Source organism: Tenrec ecaudatus, chromosome 7, assembly GCF_050624435.1.
Source record: "Tenrec ecaudatus isolate mTenEca1 chromosome 7, mTenEca1.hap1, whole genome shotgun sequence".
Lineage (NCBI taxonomy): Eukaryota > Metazoa > Chordata > Mammalia > Afrosoricida > Tenrecidae > Tenrec > Tenrec ecaudatus.
This window is the reverse complement of record NC_134536.1, coordinates 112,478,289-112,502,962: the sequence shown is the minus strand read 5'-3', so window position 1 is coordinate 112,502,962 and position 24,674 is coordinate 112,478,289. Positions and strand designations below refer to the sequence as shown.

General features: G+C 38.4%; 1 protein-coding gene across 2 annotated transcripts in view; it reads right to left on the bottom strand.

The window, feature by feature from the left end:
* Positions 1–24,674, bottom strand: part of KHDRBS2 (KH RNA binding domain containing, signal transduction associated 2) — a 646,447-nt gene that overhangs the window by 62,599 nt on the left and 559,174 nt on the right. For both annotated transcript variants that reach the window (XM_075554046.1, XM_075554047.1), the window contains one exon: positions 13,089–13,171. In XM_075554046.1, coding sequence (XP_075410161.1) covers positions 13,089–13,171 — 83 coding nt within the window. The remainder of the gene's footprint in view (positions 1–13,088; positions 13,172–24,674) is intronic.

Sequence of the window (24,674 nt, the reverse complement as noted above, 5' to 3'; positions counted from 1 at the left end):
GCTTGCCTCCTGATGTCTTTGCCAAACCCTTCACGGAGAGCGCCTCTGGTTTTCCGGAGCTCCCTCTTCATCTTTACATCTCGTTTGCCAGCAGAACGATTCTCAACATGTAGTGAGCATAATTATTACAAGGGTGCTGTGTGAGAAATGCAGATTACTGCTTCTCAGCCTTTGGCTGCAGATTCAGCTGGTCTCAGCAGGGCCCAGAAACCTGCAATTCCCTTTGCTTCTAATGCAGAGGCCCCGGTTCACACTTTGTAAAACAACAACAAAGCTACCGACCAAGAAGCAACTGCATCAGACATATGAATACATAAAAATGGGCAGACTGTTAATAAGTTAACATTCTGGCTAGGCTTCTTCATGTATATATACATAGGTCCTAAAGGATGATATGTATTAATTGTTTATTGAATAAATGAGCAGATGACTTTAAAATAGTTCATGATTTCTTGTGACTAAGTTGTAACTTGACTGACATCACAGCACCGTGGGTTTGTGGTTACGTCTGCAATTGTCCTCACATAATTTTAATCAGTGATCAATCCCAACTTAAAGATTGCTAATAAATTCTGTCCTTGGTATTCACTGTTTTACCAAAATAAATTAATCCTAAATAAAGAAATCTAAGATGTCCTTATGAAATCTTCTATAAACTAGGACATGTAACCACTGAACTTGCTTCAAGAATTTAGTATTCAAAAGATAGCTCCAAATTCAATACTACAAGGCCTAAACAAGAAGGTAAAATGTCACAGAGATAAATGTACATTTCTACATTTAGGTCAAAAAATCAATGGCAAAGATGCAGCATGGCGTTAGAACAGCCTGACAGGAGTTCATTTTAAAATGACCTAGGTTTTCCACTGAAAACAAGTTCAATAAAATCCAATTATGTGACACAGACACTTAAGAAAACCATACAGTCTGATTGTACTGAAGGGCTTTGTGGCAAGATGTAACAGTCACACTTCTTTGCACTCAACAACCCTCATCCGGTACAACATACCACAATATCACTGTTCCATACTGTACAACACACACGTAGGCAATATACATTGAATGCTAGTTTCTCTTACAGTAAAGTGGGGATATTTTTGCATGAGGTAATATTTATCAGTGTTTATATCTGGCACATAGAAAATGCTACAATCACAAAGAAAATACTAGCATCTCAAAAACAAACAAACAACTGTTGCCACTGAGTTGACTATGACTCATAATGACCCCATGGGACAGAATAAGACTGTCCCATGGGGTTTCCACAGCTGTAAGTCTCTACAGAAGCAGGTAGCTACTTCTTTATCTCATGGAATATCTGGTTAATTCAAATCACTGGCTTTGGTATGAGCGTGTGAATGTGTAACCGCTGTACCAGCAGGGACTCTTCGAAAATATTCAGTATCACTCAGTATCTTATTATGATAAGCTTGCTACTCTTGGCGAGGGTTCATGTTCTCTGCCTACTCCTTTGACCTCCTCTATTATTTCAATCTTTCTTGACCCATCGCCTGCTATTCAATCTTAACTGCGTATTACATAATACAAGTCCACATCACTTATTCTCAAAGTCTGACCCAAAGTGATAAAAAAAAAGTATCCATATGCCTTTATTTCATTACTAGGAAGCTACAGCATTGGACTGCCAAACCACAAGTTCAGCAGTTCAAATCCTCCAGTGGCACCAAGGGAGAAAGATGAGGCTATCTTCACCCATAAAGATTCACAGGCTTGAAAACTCTAAATAGGACCTCTATGGGTCAGAAGCAACTCCATGATAGTGAGCTGGCTGGAGTTGACTTATTTACCCCACCCACTTAGTGCATATTTGTATATGTTTCATCAGATTCATGTTACTATATTTTTGGCCCAGGGACTACTTGGGTGTGAAATAAATCATACAGTATATGAATTCTATTGCCTTTATAAAATTTAAATAATTTAAAGTATGAATTATCTGGCTATAAACTTAAGAGCCCTGGTGGAGTAGTGGTTATGATTGGGCCATGCTCTGAAAAGTCAGCAGTTTGAAACCACCAGCCCCTCTGCGGGAGAAAGAGTGATTTCTACTCATAAAGAGCTATTGTCTCTGCAACTCACAGAGGCAGTTCTACCTGTCCGACGGGGTTGCTGTGGGTCAGCATCGATTTGAAGGCAGTGCATTTGGTTTGACTTGGGTTGTTCATGAGCTTGTTCCTGCTTTGATGTTTCATAGAATCCGAAAGCATAGTAGAGAGGTTGTTTTATGTCCCTGAGATTTTGGGTGGCTTGTCATGCAATAGTATTAACCAGAAAACTTATACTTCCCAGCATTTCTTTGGAAAAATATGAGCAAATAATCTAGTATACCAGATCTCTTATCATAAATGAACTACATGGCAACAATACCCTAAAGCTGAAAAGATTGTTGCTTTAAACAGATGTCCACTTTTGATTTGCCTTATATTCTAACGTCCCTTACTAACTATACCTTGACAACCATACAGTCAAGAATATTACCTGACCCCTAGTAAGGGATTTATTAGACACTAAATAAGGTTCTTTCCAATGGCAGATCTAAATTTCTACATTTAAAACTGAAGCCAAGATTTCATCTTAAGTTCTTTATCTGACCTTACCACTGGCCTTTGGGTAACTTATCAATTTCTGAAACACTATAAAACTCTTCCCTGCAACTCTGTTTATGCATGATTTACCCAGCGCCTGTCTGAGGACGCCTCCAATTTTAAACTCATCCGCTGCCGAGACATGATTGGCACACTGACATGCTCTGACCTCAAGAAATGATCAGACAAGTTTAACTTACCATTTTCATAGGCTCCCTTGGGAGACTCATCATTTATTACTAGGAAATTGTTATTCTAACTCTTCTAAATAGAGTTTTAAAATGTAAAATGTAGCAATGACATGTTTTTCAAAATAAATAGACTAGTCAGGAAAGTGATTTAGCTATCAAAAATCATTAACAAATACAAGGGGTATGCAATGATTAATTTGAGGAAACACATTTTTCCTTCTAAAACTAACAGCAGTTATCCTCATTGCTTACAATGCATATGTCAAAGGAGGACTAAAAAAGTATAATTTTACGTGAGTATCTGTAGGTAGATTTTAATTCTGTTGAGATAAATTCAAACAATATTGAATGTGATGTCTTTGCAACATATAGAATGAATAAAAAGACGTAACATGTAGAATAACTATAGGAAAGTATTCAAATCCAATCCACTTCTGTAAATGCAATCTCAACATTGAAAAAGAGAGACAACATTGTTGAACTATAAAATGACGGTGAGTCACTTTATAGAAAATAGCGACACAAATTAATAGGACAAGCTTAATATTATAACATTTATTAAATTATAAAGCCTTCATCTACATTTTCATTAGACGGGGTTCTGTAGCCTTCTATTGCCAGATTCAGTAAAATTGGTGGAAGGTGAACATTATGTAAGGAGGTAACATGTCAGAGAAGGAAAACTCAAATATTTTTCACTAAAATAATACTGCACCCAGTCTAAGGAGGAAAACATTTGAGACCTCAAAAATATGGCAGTCCTGTTGAGCTCTGGTTCTCATGGGTCACACCACACAAGAGCCCACATTAAGTGCATAACTGAAAATAATTGCTAAATAATTTCTTATTTCTTACTTAGATGAACCCTTTGATTAGAACCTTTTCAAATGCATACAAATAATTCTTTACGTTTTTTTATACCCACTGCCATTTGTGTCCACACCAACTCAAAGAGAATCTGCATAGGGTTCCAGAGGTTGTTAATTCTCTGGGGGAGCAGACAGCTTGATAACTCTTCCATGGGTCACCTAATGGTTTTGAACTACTGACCTTGTGGTTAGCAGTCCAATGCCTAACCCACAGTGCCACCAGGATTCCTTCCTTCTGATTATGTCATTGCTGTTCGGCGCCGTGGCATTGCTTATAGCAACCCTTCATAGTGAACACTGCTTGGCCCTGCGTCGTTCTCACAATCATGTTTGAGCTCCTGGTTGTAGCCACTGCCTCTGTCCTTCTTGCTGCTTGGCTTTCTTCTTTTCATTGACTGTCTGCTTTCACACGAATGATCTCCTGTTCTAGGGACTAGTCTCACTTGATAATTTGTCCTAAGTACATGAGATGAAGTCTGACTACCTTAACTTTCAAGAAGCATCTGACTGTACTTCTTGCACAACAGGTTTGGCTCTTCTGCCAGTCCGTGGAACTTTCAACACCATAATTAAAATGTAGCTTCCGTATGCACTGTCCAACTTCCATATGCACACCAAGAGACCAAAGATACCATGGCTTTGGTCACATGCAGGTTAGTCTTCAAGGTCCTGCTCTTTAAGACTTTAAAGAGATCTTGTGCTATTGGAGGCCTGGGCTGATCAAGGTGTTTATTGATGGGTGACCAATTAGTCCCCTGTGCCTCTGTGTCTTTGCAGACAAAAGCATAGCAAAATAACTCAGTTCTTTATGACCTTACAGCTAAAACCATTTCAAGATAACTCAGTTCTTTATGACCTTGCAGCTAAAACTACTGAGAGATAACTCAGTCATTGACGACCTCTTTAAGATTCTCTTGAATCTTGCACATCCCTGTGCTTGTCTTAGAACCTGGTGCTTTCATTATTCAAATGTTAAGAAAGTGTGACTGGTTAAGTAACATTTGCATAGATAAGAGTTTAGGAATGTTTTTACAGTTCTTTGATGTTTGTTTTGTAACCATCCCCTTGTAAGAAGAGTATAAAAACCAACCTTTATACTCGGGACTTCTGTCCATCAGACTGTTGTCCTACTAATCCCATGCTTGTACATGTCTCTTTCTTTTCCTCTCATCCGCACATCTCATTTCAGATGCAGCTTGATGCGGGATAGCTGGTCTAATCACCAGCATCGTGCAGCAAATTTTCCCCAAGCAATATGTCCTTTCATTTCTTGACTTCTGCTTCCATGAGCAAGCATTATGGTTCCAAGCAAACTGAACATCTTGACAGCTTCTACCTTTCCTCCATTTTCATAATTTTACCTATTAGTCCACTTGTGAGGCTTTTGGTTTGCTTTACCTTGAGGTGTAATCCACACTGAAGGTTTCACTCCTTGATCTCCATTGGCAAGTGATTCAATTCTTCCTCACATCCAGCAAGCAGGTTGGGCCATCAAAACCTTTAGGCCTTCCTCCCAGCCTAATGCCAAATTCTTGTTCATATAGTCTAGTGTCTCAGGTTATTTGCTTATAGATTAAATAAATATAGTGAGAAGATACACTCCTCATACATCTTTTTTGGTTTTAAGCCCTTGTTTGAGCAGCACTCCCTTGTTCTGTTCAAATGACTGCCTCTTGTTCCATGATCAGTTTCTACATGAGCACAATGAAGTGTTCTGGAATTTCCATTCTGTTCAAGGTTATCCATAGTTTGTTACTATCCACCCAATCACATGACTTTGCGTAGTCAATGAAACACAAGTAAACCCCTCTCTGGTATTCTCTGCTTTTATCCAAGATGCAGCTAATATCAGTCATGATATCCCTTGTGCCACATCCTTTTCTGAACTCAACTTGAATTTCTGGCTGCTCCCTGTCAATACACTGTTGTAGCTGCTATTGAATGATCTTCATCAAACTTTTACTTGCATTTTATGTTAATAATATTGCTAGACAATTTCCACATTTTTATTATAGTAAATGCATGCTCCACTTGGCCAAGGTAAGTACGTAACAGAGGTCCGTTGATTTGATGACATTTATTAGTCTGTATGTCTAAGGCCTCTGGTCAGCTGATGTGAATTCAAACCCAATACTACTTGGATGAACTTAGAATTCTATATTTCAATGTTTCTCTCTGTAAATGGGAGACACAACAGGACCTTCCAACAATAGCTGGGTGAGTGTAATAAGATAAGGTGCTCCAAACGCATAGAATCTGACACAAAATTAATGCTAGTTACTGAGTGCCATTAGACGCAGGCAGTCACTGAACAACAGAGATGAAGTTACCATCTTGTGGGTGCTGATTCTTCAGGAGCTAAGAAGTTCTATTAGGGATCTGAGGATCCCTACCAAACAACTGAGAATCCACTTGTTCACCAAGCCCTCATGCAGCATATTCTGACCTTCTTTTTTACCATGTAGATGCAACTCTCAGTAACAAAACACAAACGTAAGTAAAAGCACTACCGTTTCCATAGTAACACTATGTCATTATTTATGTATGCAAACAATTGATACATGGACAAGTACTGGGTTTTGAGGTGTGAATACATTTGTGGATGTGGGGCTAGACTTTTTCATGTGCCATCCTACCTTCCTTCTCCCCGCCCAAATCTGCCCCATGGAGACTGCATCTTTTAGGTCTCTTGCCCTCTACTCTAAGGATGTTTCCCAGTAAGGCACAACAGGGGGAGACCTGGAGGAAGGAGAATGAGGTCCAACCGGTAACTCCCTCAGCAGCTTCCTGTGTGGTGGCCCCGCCTTTTGGCATCAATAGGCTCAGCTCTTGCCAGTGACCACTCACTGCTCTGTTTCCCTTTCAGTTTTCGTTTCCATGGCAGAGCACCTAGCCTCAGGGACACTCAACCCAGGGGACTGCATTCTGTTCTGTGGTTGCCCTTGACCTGTCACTGAAAACAGTTGCTTTATGGAACGCTTCTCCAAATTAGAAATATTCCAAAAGTTTGTATTTTAGAAACTATTGATAACTACTACCCTACTTAATAGAAGGAGCTGTGCCTTTGAACACCCCTTACATTTCTTAAGTAATCACAGAAAGGTATCTTTTCTGAGGTTGTGTGAGTTTCTTCTCTGATTTTCACTCCGAGGTAAGCAAAACCTTCCATTCACATTTGTTTGTCCCTTGTGCCCATCTGCAGCCACAATTTTACAGGGAAATGATAGATTCTTAACATTTCACTTGCAAACTAAATTTCCACTAGAGCTCACCATCAGAATTGATCTGTTGACCTTCACTTTCAAGATTATAATTTGTAATTAAGTAAATGAGAATTAAGAAGTCATGGCTGCACAATGGCTAAGTGACTACTAGCTGGAGATTGGCAGTTTGAACCTACTAACATCTTTGTGGGAGAAGAGACCTGGCCATCAGCTCCCATGAAGACACAAGCTAGGAACCCCAATGGCCAATGGGCGCAGCAGGTCTGCTCTTGAGCTGTGGAGTCACAGTAAGTCTGGATTAACCCGATAACTCACAACCATAACAAAGAGCGCTACATTTTCTCCATCTCTGATTTAGTTAGTGTGAATATTTAGCTAAAATTTGAGCATTGAAAAGGTTGACCAGACCTATCAATGTGTGTGATTTCGAAAGATCGCTGTCTGGAAATGTTAACGCCACTGAGGACGACATTAACAGTGAGGCAGCTCAGTTAAAGCTGTGAATCATAAGCTGTAATGTGCCTTCAGCCAAAGATTTCAAGGAGTTCAGTTCCCTAAAGCCGCCAATATTCATTTCATAATTAGAAACCTGTATAATAAAATCAGGAAATTATTTCTTGGTTTTTACTCCCCATAGGCATGGAGCAAGGGAAAATGTGGCTGGATACTCTCCTGTTCATTGTCATCTTTGCCCACCATTAATGTGTCATTCAGTTGAGCTCACTGCTGAGGAATTTTTAGAGAAGCCCTTTATTCTTTCACTTGAAATTTCCCAGAACTAATGGTACCTTACAAGACACCTGGGGACACATTCAAGTTGTTATAGCTTCTGAACCCCAGGTGACCCTGGGCAGAGTTGTTACCTTGTGAACTAGCTCAGAATCTTTACTGAGGATGAAACAATTATTCCACATAGGCACCCTCCACCTACGACTTTCAGATGTCTACAAATTCTATATTCGCCCATGCTCACCAATGAGTCAATTAATGATTGCTTCGCTAGTCCAAAGATTTTTATCTTTTATCTCAATTATGCTAAATCACACATAGTCTGTTTTTTAGAATTCAAGATTTTGAAAGGAGCATTTCTTCTGATTTAGACTGCAACAAACCCAGGCAATATCAAGTAGTATCTGTAGTATTTGTAAATGGAGAAAGAAATGTATGCTTTTAAGTTACCCTTTATTCTATTTCTTTTTAATAATATCTCCTCACTCCATCAACCTAAATCTTACTTTTTAAAGTTCAAAGAGCCTTTTCTTAAAATAGACACTTCTAGATGACTTTTACAGAAAATTAGCTACCTCTCAATTTCTAAGCACTTTCTTATCTTCTAGTTGTTTCACTTGAGACACATTTATTTAAATAAACATACATTTTGCAAAGGTCTTCTCATCAAACTGTCGATATTCAATATTCAAATATATAAGAAAATAAAATATTGTTGCTCTGCAGTTAGTATACTTTACTACTTGTCTCATGTAATCACCCATTGCATTAATTTAATTTAATAAATTTAATATTTATATACCCTAAATTCTGCAGTCAAAGTTGGATCCACAGAAACTTAAAGACATGGATTTGACATATTGATCTATTAATATTTTAAGGGCTTATCAATTTCTTAATGCATCTTTATTACATTAAACAATTATTCTTACAATTTTCTACAATAATTGTAATTTCATTAATTTATTAATGAGTTAGTTTATTTTCATTAATTTACTCAACAAATTTTTATTGAGAACCTATAGTGTTACAAACATTATATATGGGACTTTTAAAAGGTTTGTAGTAAAATGGATAAAAAGACATTGACATTTCCCCCCCAAACCTTCTGATTTTAGTATCGAGATCATTATTTTCACCAAAATCTATATTTTATAATGATTGTACAATAGAATATTTACATTATGACTGTGATAGTTACATAATCTCCTGTCAATTTGCAAAGGGCTGGAGTCTAGCTTGTCAATTAGGTCTTAGCCAATGAGGTCTCTGTGTGGGCATGGCTTTCTCTTTAGTATTCTGGGAACACCTATCTTCCTTTCTGGAGGTGGGAGGCACTTTCTATGCTTTGTCTTCCTGCTGACAAGCCACATGGAGCTCCACAGATGGAGCCAGAGCCCTGGAGCTGGAGGAGCCACATGGAGACCTATGCTACTGCTGAGATGCTTCCACCACCGTTGGATCCACAAGACTTTCCACCCATTGGCCTATGATCTTCCTGCATTATACGCATGGCTGTGTGAGTGTAAAGAGGGATGTATGGACTAGTATCGATATATGGGCTAATATCAGACTTATGAATTTGATCTGGACTAGGATGGGATGTTTTCTTAATTTTAAATTGCTCTTTGATATAAAGTTTCTCTTACTCACATGTGAGTGTCTATGAATTTGTTTCTGTAGTCTACCCAGACTAACACAGCGAATAATCATATGGCTTGTTTCCTTAGTCATTCTAGTTTAGCATCAAATTATCCAAGAAAGCATACATATTTTTCCAGCAGATATAATATATTCCAGATTGTATTCTTTTTGAGGGATGAGATTTTTATTTTGTGACATTAATGTATTCAACCATTAGCACTGACGCCATGAAAATCCAATACTAGGCAATGGGAAGGACATCGGGTATATCAGAAAACAATTTTGAACAGCTCTTAAGGATGACAGGGATATGTGTCCACAAACAATCCCAACATCAAGGCAAGGGAAAGGTGTCTTCGAGAAGTAAAGATAAGATGCTGTTGTATTCAGAGAAGAACAGGTTAATCCAAATAAAAGATGAAAGAGATTTTTGTTTTTCCTTTGAAGAACAGGTTCGATTATGCCTCTGAAAGAATAGGAATATTAAGTAATAAGAAAGGACAAAGGAAATACAACAGAAGTGAAAAAAACATCTGCATTTATATATCGCCTACATGCCATGATAGCAAATAACTATTTTCCCAAATTACTCCATATTGTCATTACTGAGTTAAATATGCTGTACAAACTCCATGAGGGAATTATTTTATTTTATCCTAGTTGTATTTGAGTTGATAGTGATTGGGTTTTCACTCAAGGGTTTCTGAAATAAGTGATAGATAATTTTTTAATCACTTTTTGTGTCCTAGTGTGCTAGAGTAAGTTAAAAAGCATAGCTAAAACATCACAGAAACCTTTGTTAAACAAAGCAAAAACCAAACGCACGGTTATCGAGTCAATGTCGACTGAGAGTCGCTCACTCTAAAAGGCAGAGACTGATAGCCCCGGTGGGATTCTGAGACTGTGACATTTGCTATTGGGTAGAAAGAAAGCCAAGTCTTTCTCTCACAGAACAGCCGGAGGGTGGGGGTGGGGGGGTTCAAAGTGTTGCCCTTGTGGTCAGTAGCTAAATGAGTAACCATTATGAGACAGGCTTTAAAAAAATTAAACAAAAATATCAAAATGGAAAGCTGTTGCTTCTCAACATATTCCACATCCAGGTCTACACCTCACTGCAGGCAGTGTTCCCGTCCTTTCCTCTAAGAGTCTGACTGTTTGACGCCCTGGCACAATGGCAGTTTGGCCATTCTCAATGAACTCAAATCTTGTTCCTTTTTCCTGTTCTTAGAGTTTGGGTGGCAACAGGAAGTCTGAAGGGGCAAGCTCAGGACAGGAGGGTGGGTGGAGGAAGCTTTCCCAGGACAGCCCGTGGTACCCTTGAAGAACGAACAGGTGCATCTGACAGAAACGTTTTCCTTGGCTTCATTTTCCTCTTCTTTCACCATCGCAGTTTACAATTTTGTCAACATTTCTTCCTAATACGTTCTCATGAGCTGTCTCTGCCCTTTGAGACAGTACATCGATATTAGCCCATTAGAATCCCCAAGGAAACAGCCCCCATAATTTCCCGAGTGGACCTCTCTGCCTTGAACGTACCTGGCCCTTTCAAAGAGCCCTTTGAAAGCCATTCTTTCTTTTGGAGAATTTTCTTGGTGCAAGCTCTCTGCTGAGCCCAAGACAGCAGTATTCCAGCGGGGACTTAGTTGCAGCTCTTCGTGTATCACGGAGACCGATTTAAACATTTTTATTTGGGAAAAGTCCATGCATGTATAAACTGGGACCTTCGTATCGATACTTTTTGACTTCAGGGATGAAATTGGATTGGAAATATTAGCAGATGTTATTCATATATGCCCGATTTACATAAACAAATTGTTTAGTGACTACGATGTGAGGCAAAAGTGCATCCTCATTATCTTAAATAACTGTGTAAGCTGTGTTTCAATATGCGATTGGGACAATTAAGATATTGCCCACAGCGGAAGCTCTTGGCTAATGAAGGTTCTCTACTTAACCTCTTGAGTAATTACTCAAAGTTGAGGATGTTTATTTCCATGGCACTAACACAAGTTGTGCTTAGTTTAAAACCTATCAGTTCACATTTATCTTTATCCTAATTGCCCAAAGTATTCTCTATACATAGAAATTATTTTCAACGCTTTTACCAGGCAGCTCCTCAGGTCATGAAAAATCTGCACTGATGCAGTAGATGCAGCTATTCTCTACTCCACAGATCACTTGAAAGTCGTTTCTTTCTTTGCCCTCCTCTTAGCTCCTCAGATCTCACTCCCTCAGCATTTAAGAATCTCTGGGTGCCAAGAAGGCCTAGCAGTCAACTCTCAATGCTATAAGGATTTCTCTGTGATTCCTTGCAAATGGTTCCTGCCACTCACATCAAAGGATTAATTAACTGACAAGGGGATCAACTTATATTCCTATTACATTTGTAACTTCCGGTATGACATCTGGGTGGTTGTTTTTTCTAAAAGTTTACATTTACTTTATAGCATGTTCATTCATATAGGCATAAATAAATAAATAAATAAATAAATAAATAAATAAATAGAGACAACTCAAATGTCTTTTAACTTGTGAACAAAGACACGGCCTGTATTTCACTCACAGAAGAAAGTATAACTGTGATAAAACGACATCACGTAGTGATAGGTGAATGAATAGCAACTGCAGTATACTGAGTGAAAGAAGTCAGGCACAAGCAGCTGGGTACTATATTGGTTTCATTAATATGACGTTCTAGAAAAAGCAAAATACAGGGACACAATTTCAGATCATTGTTTCTAGGGCCTGAAGGCAGAGGATGAGCTGACTACAGAGGGCCACAGAGGAATGTTTTGGGATGTTCTATCAGTTGATTTGGGTTATGGTTTTATGACGGTATGGATCTGCCAGACTCATACAAAGTTTACTGCACATAAATAATGCATCGATATAATCTGACTTTAAAAAAGCAAACACATTGGTCTCAAGTTTGGGACCAATCTAAAAAGCATACTCAGTAATTTTAAGAAATCCATTATGAAAAAAAGAGAATTTAAAATATTTCTGTAAGAACTTGTCTCTTTTCAAAGTACCCATAGGGTTTTCTTTTTGTTTGTTTATAAATGAAAATTATGTTTTTCAGGGGGAAAAAAGTCAAAATAACTTAGTGCTTTGTTTCACTGTGTCCGAATTATTCCCAAAGCCAGAAATTAAACCACTGCCACTGAGTCTATTACAACTCAGAGACCCCGCAGCACAGAGCGGAACTGCTACGTAGGCGTCTAAAGTGTGAACCTTTAGAGAAGCAGACCGCCACCACGCTCTCCCTTGTGTGCCTCGCTGGTCTGAACCTCCTTTCTGCTGGAAGCCAAGCACATCCCACTCCACCTCTGGATTACCGAGTCACCAAACATAACCAGACCAAACACCAAAACAGAGCTCACTGCCATCGAGTCGATGCTGACTTCAGGCAACCCCAGAGTACAGGGTGGACTGCTCTATGCGTTTCAGAGACTAGCTCTTCCTGGGAGTAGAAAGCCTGTCTCCCCCTACCCCCCACCCCCAGGAGCAGTTCCACTGCACCCTCAGCACACAACAACGAGTCATTATTTAAATATACGCTTTTGAAAACGAGTCGTTGGTTATAAAACTCATTACAATCACCCAATCTTAAAATGATACTTCATCACTATTATTTCATTGTTAGCCATTGCAAGAGCACTATCATTTAACTCACACAGTGTAGTAACAGGTTTGATCATTCGGAAAGATAATGAAGAAGAAACACTACTAGAAATTTACAAGACTGAAATTCAGGGTCAAGACATGAAGTATCAGGCTCAGAGACAATTCCGGGAAGGAGGCTGTAGACAGCAAATGCCTTACCTTTGTGTTTGGGTCGCATAACTGTTGTCATAAGCCTCGTAAGTCTGGTCATCATATTCACCCCCATAGCTGTCATCATACCCCTGAGGCAGAAAATGGTACAAAAACTTATTAGCAATCAACCTAATGAAATTTGATCTGGTTTTGGTGCATGGATTTTTTTTTTTTGTTACACACTAGGACATTGCTTTACTTTTATGTTTAGTTAGGCTGCATTATATTTTATACATGAGTAATTCCCACATTATCATGAGTAATAATAGTTCATGGATCAGATATTAATATTTGTTCTTCAAACTCAGCACATCATCAAAATATGTAGTAACATTAGGTTTATTTTGAGTGTTGATATATACTAATGAAGACTATTGCAAAAATTTTTTTTCTCTTGGAGATATTATGAGTAGATAAGAACATTTGTATTTGTGAGGACCTTTTAGTTCTGACACTTATTTTTAAATTTCATTGGGAGCTTTTTCTGTCTCTAATAAGACTCTATGTTAAGACTGAAATTATGAAATTCAGGATCTCTAAATTATTGCCGACAAGTCAGAATTGTCCCTATCACAGAGAGTTGGAAACTTAATTTTTTAAAAAACATTTTATTAGGGGTTCATACAACTCTTATCACAATCCATACATATACATACATCAATTGTATAAAGCACATCTGTACATTCTTTGCCCTAATCATTTTCAAAGCATTTGCTCTCCACTTAAGTCCTTTGCACTTGTTAATTTTTAAGAAGATGTAATCATTACTAAAAAAATAAGTATAAAAGAAAGACATGACATAAGTAACTTACTTTGTTGTGTGTTTTATGACTTTATATCATGTAAATAATGTTGTGTTGTGAGTTAGTTTATTGTGCCAACCTGGCAAATAAACATGTGGGATTAATTGAAGGGCAGAGGGATAAATGGCTCTGTGAACCGTACCCTTTCTAGTTCCCAGGTCTTCTGCTTCGTGATGGACAAACCAGGGTGTAGCTGCCTTAGCCAGTTCCCTGATTCAACTGGCAAAGCTCACTTCCTGCAAGACATCCCTGAGGAGAAGCCACATGGACCTGCCCCGATGCAACCCTGGGTGCTGGAGCAGCCATATGGAGACCCCTGCCAAAACTGAGATGCTTACACATTCACTGAATTGGCTTTCCTCCTGCAGTCGGCATCTTTGCATCTGCTTTATGAGATGGAGGAGGACTTGGTGGATTGGTGTTGGACATATGGGTTAAAGGTGGACTTGTGGATTTGGGCAGCACTGGGTTGGGATGTTTTCTTTGATGTGCACTAACATTTATGTAAAACTCTCTTTTATACATGAGTTTCTGTGGATTTGTTTCTCTAAAGTATCCAGACTAATACATGTTGTGAGTTGTGTTATCTGCTACAAAAACAATGCAGATTTGTCAATGGTAAATGTAGAAGCAGGGTAGCAACTGTGTACTTTATCAATCACGATGTGAGGGATTTAGCTTTATTTCCTTGTGGCCACTGACTTCATTCTAAGCCTTGTCCATCTATCTAGATTACTCCCAACTTCTGGACAAATCTTTAGGTTTGGTTTTGTTTTCCTTGTGGACCTTTCATAGTAGCTCTTTCTATGGAATTCACTGCCACTCCCGCTCCAGCAATCCATGACGTCCTCACAGTCTGGAGTCGTATTAATCTCTATCTTCATCTTATTCAGATAGTTAAGCAAAAAATATCTGCTTAATCTTGCCTAACTTTAATTCCATTTAATTTGATTTAATTTGAAGGTTAAAGTTTTCATTAACTCAAAGAAACTCTTTTGTACTGCTCTCAATTCTTCATTGCCCCTCGATCTACTATTTTATGCCACCTGTGATTCTTTCATTTATATATTAAATTTCCAGGGTCTAACTTCCATCTTCGGGTTTTTCATTTATAATTTCTATTTTATCATACATTTGATCCACGGTATAGGATAATTTTCCCATTTGAACATCGATAGCCCTAATTGGATTTTGAGCAGTGATTTTTATGATGTGTGAATATTAAAAATATTTTAAAGTAAATCTTTATACTTATAAAAGTATTAAACACTGCTCTAATTCATGACACAACACACTCTGAGACATAACAAACAACACAACACACAGCAGAATACAAAATCAATGAATGGGACTCCTTAAAAATGAGACTCTTATGGAAATCAAAGTGTTTCATCACAGAGAAATAAAAGAACTCACAGACTGGGAAAAAAATCTTTTTGGCAATAATGCCTTGGACAAGGGCCATATTTCTAAATTGTAAAGAAAATTGCAATATTCCAAAAGGAAAAGATCAATAATCCATAAGAAACCTGACAGAGGACATGAACAGATAACCAGACGGCTAACAAACCTATGAAGGCATTCACAGCAAAGTTAAGGAAAACAACAACGAAACTGAAGTTAGCACATATCTAAAAGGGTGTGAACCAGCAGAACACCCATACACTACTACCGAGACTGTAAATCACTGTGAAAAATAGCACTTCCTCAAACTAGAGAAAGAAATAACATATGACCCAGCGATCCTTTACTTGATATACGCCTGCAAGAAGTAATAGCCATAGCATGAAGAGATAAATGCACACCCATGGTCATCACGGCACTATTCACAATTGCAAGAAGATGGAAACAACTTAAGTGATCAGCAGTGGAAGAATGGGTAACCAAGCTTTGATGCTTACACACCGTGGAATACTACACATCCCCCAATAATAATGGCAGCCCTGTGAAACATCTCCTGGTAAGGATTTTGAGAACACGTTGGTGAGTAAAACTAGTCAATCACAGAGATATACAGTTTTGTATGATATCAGTGACTATGTGTAAATCAAGTCAAAGGTCTTCATACCCAAGGAAACAGATCAGGTTATAATGCGGTAGGAAGGAAAAAAAAGGGAAGGGAAAGCAGAAGGTTAATGGATATCAAGGTAAGGATGGTATTCAACAAGAGGGAGAAGAAAAAAACATGGGATAGGGGAAGTTGTCGATTGGGGAAGTTTGATAAGTAATTTACAATGTTGATTGTGTGAAGAATGTAAAACTCTCCTAATTCACAACAAAAGGTTTTAAAATGCAAATGCAGCCATTAAAAAGTGTTATATGCTTATTATATAAAAATAGTACTGAACGATTTATATCTTCAAAACAAGATCAAGAGGTCCTCCTCTTGATCTTCAACCTTCAGTTGAACATCATGAGGAGAAGCACACTACTATACGTTATTCCACTACCAAGACCAAGCAAAACAAAGAAAATAAATGGTCTTTGAGTCAATTCTGATTCACAGTGACCCTGGAGTGAAAAATAGGACTGCATCTTTGGGTTTCCAAAACTAAATCTTCACAAGTGGGACGTCTCTGCTTTCTACCAGGGATAGACTGGTAGATTTGAACCACCAACTTCTTGATTAGCAGGACATCACATAACCTATAGTGTTGACAGGGCTCCGTACAGCAGGCATGAATCAACTACAGAGAATAGACTGTAATAGAATAATTCGATTGTGATGAATTTTTTAGTATTTTCAATTGTCATTAATTTATTTTGTTTAGATAATTTAATTTTTAACAATAACTTTTAGCAACAGTACAGAAAATTCTTTAACAAAGCATACTGGGCTTTCATCAGCCAGCAAGACTCAATTTTAGCACACTAACAAAGGCTCAAGCAATCCAAATAACAAATAGAAAATGGTTTAAAAGAATTACAAAGGTAATTTTTAATTCTATGTAGTCAGAATAGGGAGTAAAGGCTAAGGAGGGTGGGAGGGGTAGAAGATTAAGCACCCATTAAACATCTATGGAAAGATCCAAACTGAGCATGCACAGACTAGGACCACCTAAGCGCAGGTGAAACCAAAGCTAGCCTCAACCTAGTTCCATGACATCACACAGTCAGTCAGTGTGGGAGGAGGGAATAAGACAGGGCTCACAGCCCTGCACCTGCTCTTGAACCCTGGGATTCCTGGTTCCACAAGCATGGATTTGTGCTCCTATTCCTGTCTTCCTTCCATGTGGATTTTTGCATTCACTTGCGAACGCCCACACAGCCTTTCCAGAAACATAAGATGACCAGACAGTCCTGATTTTCAACAATTGGTCCTCCGTCCCACGGCATTTTAAAAAAGTCCCGATTTTTGGAAAGAATGCACAAGCTAGGGAACGGCGGGAGAACAGGAAGGGAATATACAGTTTTCGGCTGCCACGTGTCTATTTCACCAGGATATGAGTTTTATATTATTTTTTGTTAATTTTATAATGTGAAGCTTTAATAATAACAAATAATTGTTGAGAACTGATTATCGAGAACTGCTTATCAAAGTCCGCATTGTTGATCAGTTAGAATTCTTAATCAAGAGTTTTAATGATCTTTAATCAAGAACACCACCACCGCCACCGCCACCACCCCTGATCAATAGTGTCCCACTTTGCCAATGTTAAAATCTGGTCACCTTACAGAAACAGCGTATACTTTTTGAGATGGTAATATCCGAAACTTCCACGTTCCTCCTGAAAGTCGCTTGGATTACAACATGCTGCATGGATTCTTTCAGTGCAGCAAAGCAAGAACGAAGATCTCCCAGTCCAGAAGCCTAGACAGAGCTTAAGTAACTCTTCTAACAGGCAGTTACAAGGACAATAAATCACCTAGATACAATTTTGGTTTGGTTTGGGTCCAGAGACCTGAGCTAAGGAAATTTGGCCTCAAGCTATAACTTTATTGCAATAATAATTATCACGCAAAGATTTTTGTCTACAAAGAAAAACGTAGTCTACAACACTATGTTCATGAAGCTTCTTAAACTTTTCCACCCCTCAACCCCTTTTTGCCTGAGAACTTTGCAACACAGACCAGCGCTGCCAGATTCATAGGCCACGTCGATTACGAGTATTATTTTTAATTAATTTTTGGTCGTTGTGCAGTCGGAAATATTTTACTGTTGCCAAATCTCTCCCTATCCTCACACAGTTATAAAATCTTACATGACAATGAGCTCACCAGTGTAAGAAGCTTTGCACAAGAACACAGATCACATTGCTCCAATCTAATTGGTCTTTATCTCACTAGCATATGAAGATTCAAACACCACTTGTAGGAAGTATAACCATGTTTTCTACAAGAAGATCTCATGACAAGAGGGGCTTCAAAAAGTTCATGGAGAAATTCCATTATCTTTCAATTCAATCTTTTCATGAATGTTTTGAAATTCCTACATTCATAAGAAAACCCACCTTAGATTTATAAAAAAAACAAACTTTTAATTTCTGGAAAAGATTACCGTGTATACTCAAATATAAGCCGACCAGAACATAAGCTGAGGTACCTAATTATTACCTGGGAAACCAGAAAAATCTGATTGACTCGAGTGTAAGCCTAGGGTGGGAAATGCAGGATGTGAATTAACACAGAGGCCAGAGGGGAGAGACGGAGCGCAGCCATAGACACATCCTTACCAGTTCAGCTACTGGCATAAGTGAATCACTATGGGTGCTTCTGAGTATTTGAGCTGTCCACGTCATCGAATGGCTCTGATTGGTGAGATGTGAGTAAACAAACATCAAAGCCCTGCAGTGTCAGCAGGGCTTTGAATGAACAGTGGAGGAAAGGCAATCATCTGCTAGATGTTACACCTTGCTGGGGTACCACTCACCCGTGTATAAGCCGAACACCAGTTTTTCAGCACATTTCTTGCTTATACACGAGTATATAAAGTATTTGTCATAAAATCCCAAGTGAATGTTTTTTTCTTAACATGAACCGATGAGAATTTTTCACTTCCCTTTTGTGTAAATTATACCCCAAATCCAAAATTTCTTACACATCTGAACATATTTCTTTTGTATAAATGCAAAACTCTGTCTAATTACCATCAATTTGCTGAGGTGATCTTTTTTAAGACTTCTAGGAACTCAGAAATGCTAGTCATCGCACAAAATATTTTAGAAGATTCTCTTACCACATACTTCTCAAAATCAGTGTTTCCAAATCTTGTTTTATATTATTGAAAATAGGTCAACGGTTTGTAGTAACAAATGTATTATATAAAAGTGAAGTTAAATCATAAGAAAATGCCATCTTTTCTTCATCAAAATGCTCAAATTTTATTACCTTATGATTTAGCCTAATGCTAATATTACAAATTATTAAATGCACATGGATTTGTCAATTAAGAAGAAATCAAAATGCTGTGAGGTTGGTAAATGATTTTTTTGACTTCCAGAAAAATTATTTGGGAATTTTAAAAATCACTCTGACCATACAGGTATACCACCGTTTACTTCAAAGATGTTTAACAGGTGTCTGTGACAGATTTATGGTTCTGCTAATATTCTCATGTCGGGTTTTATTTTCTGTGAAAGGCCAGTGAGTGTAAGTAGAAAATGTATAGATAAAAGGATATAATGTGATTTTCCTATTATAATTGAGACAAAATAAAAATAAAGTCAAGTATGCAATAATAATCAAGAACCATAAAGCATTCTAGAATTAAGTAATTTTTTATGAGGGTCAAGATCATAAATTTGTCACCAAACACTAAAATGCTAGGCAAGAAGCAATTTGCAAATGCTGCCCTTTACTGTTATTAAATATAATTAGCAGGTCAGATGTGAGCTTGATATTTAACTTACTTTATGAAGTGTGGTTAATTATTAAACATATGTTCACTTTCTTAATGATTTAAGCCATACAATATGTAGAATGTCCACTTCATACACTATTTCTTATTACTACAAACACTTCATGATAATAATGGAAACCAATGTCAGTATCAATACAATACAGATCTTGAAACATCATTGTAACAAAACTAAACCTAGAATGCCAATATTTTATTAGTCACTATTCCATTAGAGTGTAACGTCATCAATGTATATGCTATGTCCAGTGTCCACTTGGCTGTGGGCATTCATATTTTCAAATATTTCTTTTGTTAAAAGTTCTATTTTTATGTGAATATGCCCCTACATGTTGATCACACATTTTCTACTTGATGTAGCATAGCTGAATTTCTTGTAAATATAATTTTAAAGTTTCTTCCATCCCCTTATCTCACTGAAAGAATACCCCTTATTCTCACTGAAAGAATAGCAGTCTATGATTAAGTGCTGGTGAGTTTGGAGTAGCAGGGCAGTGGGTATCCCCGAGTGTGAAGCTATTGTATTGATGTGGGGAGTCATTTTGTGTTCAGAACCATCCTACAAAATAAAGGTCCACAGAGTGGTAGTGGGGTCACTACACAAAACAGTCTAAGTCTGCTGCAAAGAGACACTTGCATTTTTGAAATTTTCTAAGAAATGAATGAAGCGCTCTATTCTATAATATTTCTATATCTGATATAATTTGGGATTTTAAACAGATTCACTATATATGTGCATACTTGATGCCAAAATAGTTCAGAGATCTAGCCGCTTTGGAAATTAAATGCTCCAAGAACCCACAAGGCCATTTTTGATAGCCATGCTATGCAACCCAAAATTCTATGACACAAAATTACGCTCAGGGGAAGCTACTTCTAACTTTTAAATTAATCCGGTAAAATTGAATAACAAACTAGAGCAGGGGCATTTATAAGTCGTATATATTCAAATATGAAATTAATGGACTGCTTTCTTGAGAGAGACATTACGATTCATAGACAATGAGCACCAAATGCGTTATCTGATATGATTATGATTACAATGTTTCATTAGAAATCCACATTGATAGACTGATCTACATAGACTGATCTAATCTATTTATATACATTGACTATATATAAATCTATATTTGCAGAACCATAACTATTTTACAGATTAAGAAACTGAGTTAAATAGCTTTCAAGAGGACATAAATATATCAGTTTTTGACAGTTTCTTACTTAAAATCTTATTCTCTGGTTATTTTTACTGAAAGCCTAAATCACTAATGGTAGAACACAATTCTCATGATTATTGTGAAGTATTTGGAGTTGCATAATTTTTGTATGTAATAAAATTACACTTTGGGTAGTTATATAATCTGGTGTCAATTTGGGATTTGAGAGGATTGAGTGAAGGGGTGGAGTCTAGTCTTTCAATCAAATCATAGCCAATGAGGCCTCTGTGTGGGAATGGTCTCCTGAGAATTCTGGGAATTCCTGGTGGTGGGAGACTCTCTCTCCCCCCCTCTTTTTCTGCTCACTCCCATGGAGACCCTCTACTGACAATGCTCACTCCCTGAAAGATGTTATACTGACAAGACACATGGAACTATGCTGATAGCTGATAGACCTCATGTCCTGGGAACTTGAGAAGCCTTGTGGAGACCTCGACCAGCAACTGAGCTGCTTACACCACCACTGGATCCAAAGACTTTCTACCCAATGGTCTGTGATTGTCCTGTGATTGGAGTCATTACATGTGTTTAATGGGTCTGAAGAGGACTTTATAAATTGGTATCAGACATATGGGCTTGAACTGGACTGGATTGGTATGCTTTCCTACTATACAATTACCCTTTATATAAAATTCTCTCTTATACACATATGAGTTTCAATGGATTTGTTTCTCTAGTCCACCTGGACTAACACAAGGTATTAGCTATTACAGTACTGAGGTGGAAAGGACACATCTGACCTCTGGCTACAAAAGATGTAATGAGAACCTAGCTCAAGGTTGACTGCCATAAGGCAGATGTGACACCAATCACCCCTCCTACAGCACTCTATTATTCTTCTGTTCTATTGGCCACACAGAACGCACAGGGAAAACACTGGTGATTACGGTGGTTAATTCTGGAAGTTAACAACTCAGAAGTCAGGATCTACAAACATTAGAAGAACACAATCCTTTTGTCTGCAGAAACAGTTTCTTGCTGCCCCTGCCTGCAGGCATATCTCTGGCTTTCAGACTCTCCGCCACTGGGGTCCTTCATCTAGGCCTGGTGTGAGCTCCGTTTGCACTGATACAAAGCCCAAGGGCTAAAAGGACAAGGTAAGATGTGAAAATAATAATCTATAAGCTATCAAGGGCTCATGAGAGAGGGCAGGCAGGGGTGGGAGGGGGGGAAATAAGAAGCTGAGCTCAAGGGCTCAAGTAGAAAGAAAATGCTCTGGAAATTATGATGGCAGCACATAGACAAGTGTACTTGACACAATGGATGAATGCACGGATAGTGATAAGAGATGTAAGAGCCCCCAATAAAAGTATTTTCTTAAAACCCGAAAGGTACCCCACTCTGTCATCTAGCCTCCTGCCTGAAGGCACTCAACTGCATTCATTTCATGGGGTCCTGGTGCTTCGAGCTCTGGGCTCTCCGTTGCTGCAGCCCAGGCTTCCGGCAGGGAACTCTTAGGTCCTCTGCTGAGCACTTGGCTCCTTCTTGACAGTGCTGAATTTCCTCTTCTGAAGTCGCTCACTTTATATTCACTCAGCGCGATGGCAAAGCTGAACAATGCCAGATTTACACTTCTTTACACCTCCTTTTGGGAGGTGCCCTGGTGGTTACACATTGGACCGCAATCTGAAAGGTCAGCAGTTCGACACAACCCGCAGCTCCATGGGGGAATGATGGGGCCTTCTGCTCAAGTACACAGTCTCATAAACTCATGGGGACGCTGCTATCCTGTCCTATAGGGTCACTGTGAATCAGAATTGACTTGATTACAGTGAGATGCTCTCGTGCTGGAAACAGGTCCCCGTGGTGGGAATGAGGCTTTGTAAATGGCAGAAGAAAGAGAAGAGGCAGAGTCTAAATTGATGGCATTTAAAATATATTGAGCTGTTGTTAAAGGCCAACCATCTAAATGTACCACTATACTTGTACATCTGTAAGTTATCATATTTTGAAACCAATGAATTATGCAGATGAGGAAACTAGGACCCAGGGTTGTTAAGTAACTTGTCCAAGATGAGGTAATAAACAAGCAGTAGAAGTGAAGTTTGAAAGCAAGCAATCTCCAGAGCCCACTACCTACAGAGCCTGAGAAACCTCAAAGGTTGCTTGTTATTTATATGCACAAAGACAGCAATTACACTTTCTCAGGAGCATCAGGAGGGAAACTTTGGGGAGAAAAGAAATGATAACAAAACGTTAGACAATCTGATGAAAAAGAAAACTTGTCTACAGGAGACAGGAAGAGAACCGTGTTGTTCTGTCGTCAGTGTCCATAAATTGAGACGTGTGTGTCGTGCGGTCGACAGGCAAGCCAGACACATATTTGTTTAAGTATGAATATGGAAAGGTGGAAATATTTTGAAGACTCAAAGACAGTCCCTTAAAAATGTAGGTTATGATTTTGTTAGGTTTGTGTAGTAGCCTTGATAATATGTGGTATTTAAAAAATACAAACGCCTATAACTGAGCAGAAGTGGGATGCTAACTTGAAGGTTCTATGAGGCTCAGAGAAAAAGGATTTTAAAGTTCCTGACAGAAATACCCAGAATTTTATATTGGTTTGTGCAGGTTCCTGTGTGTCCCCATGCTAGTCAAGTCCAGGGATCTGTCTACACATTCAGTACATTTAATTACAGGGCTGGCACATTGAGGATGGAGCGTCTCAAGATTCCCAGCTGCATCATCAGTCTTGAGAAACGGTTCCCTTGAAGAAGGATCAGGGCCTGGCATTCTTGGCACATCCAGGAAAAAAAAAATTAAGTGATCTCTAGGAAACATGGACCAAACATAAATTGGCAAAATACATACGATCCTCACTTTCTTCCAAACTGGTTTACAGGAATCAAGAAAGGGTTTCTGGTGTTATTGTTTCTTTGTTTACTTCTATAAACAAATATTATATCATTCTATAGAATTCACAATTTTACACACGTACTTGAGTTATTTTATAGCTGATGACTTTAAGCAAGCAGACGATAATCTGTATATTTAATTGGATCTCTTCTGCAAATGTTAATGTGCCTTGTCTTTTTTATTATGCATCCACATTCCTACTAGGAGCCCTAGTGGCATAGTGGGTTCAGAGTGGAGCTGCTACTGCATGGTTAGCAGTTCAAACCCACCAGCCCCTCCTTGGCAGAAAGATGAGACTTTATTTAAGTCTCTAAAACCCACAAGGACAGTTCTACTCTGTACTATGGGGTCACTATGAATGGAATCAACTGGATGACAGTGAAAGGCATTGTCTCCTAGATTTCTATACTATTTTAACCAGATGTGTTTTTATTATCTGTTTTCTTTATTAGTTCAAACTTATTCCATAGGGTTAGAAAAAGACAATGAAGTTGGATTTTTTGAATGACAGCTTTTAGTTGTAAAAGTACAGACATATTTTGGAACCCACTGTCCCTTCCCCACACATCTTTTCTCATCCCATTGTGGAAATAGCTCTCCATTTCCTCCTTTGTAATTATAAGGGCAGATTTACTCTGCACTGAGTGAAATGGAGTGCAAGTCTTCCTTTTTGAGGATTACACACGTAATAAACTGAAGAAATTCTGAATGACATAATTATCTTTGTTTAAAAAGGTCCCCGGTGGTGTGGTCAGTCCCACGTTAGGCTGCTAACCACAATGTGAGCAGGTTCAGACACACAACCCCCCTCAGGGAGCAAAACGCCAGCTTCTTGCTCTGATCAAAATTGGCTGTGGGTGGA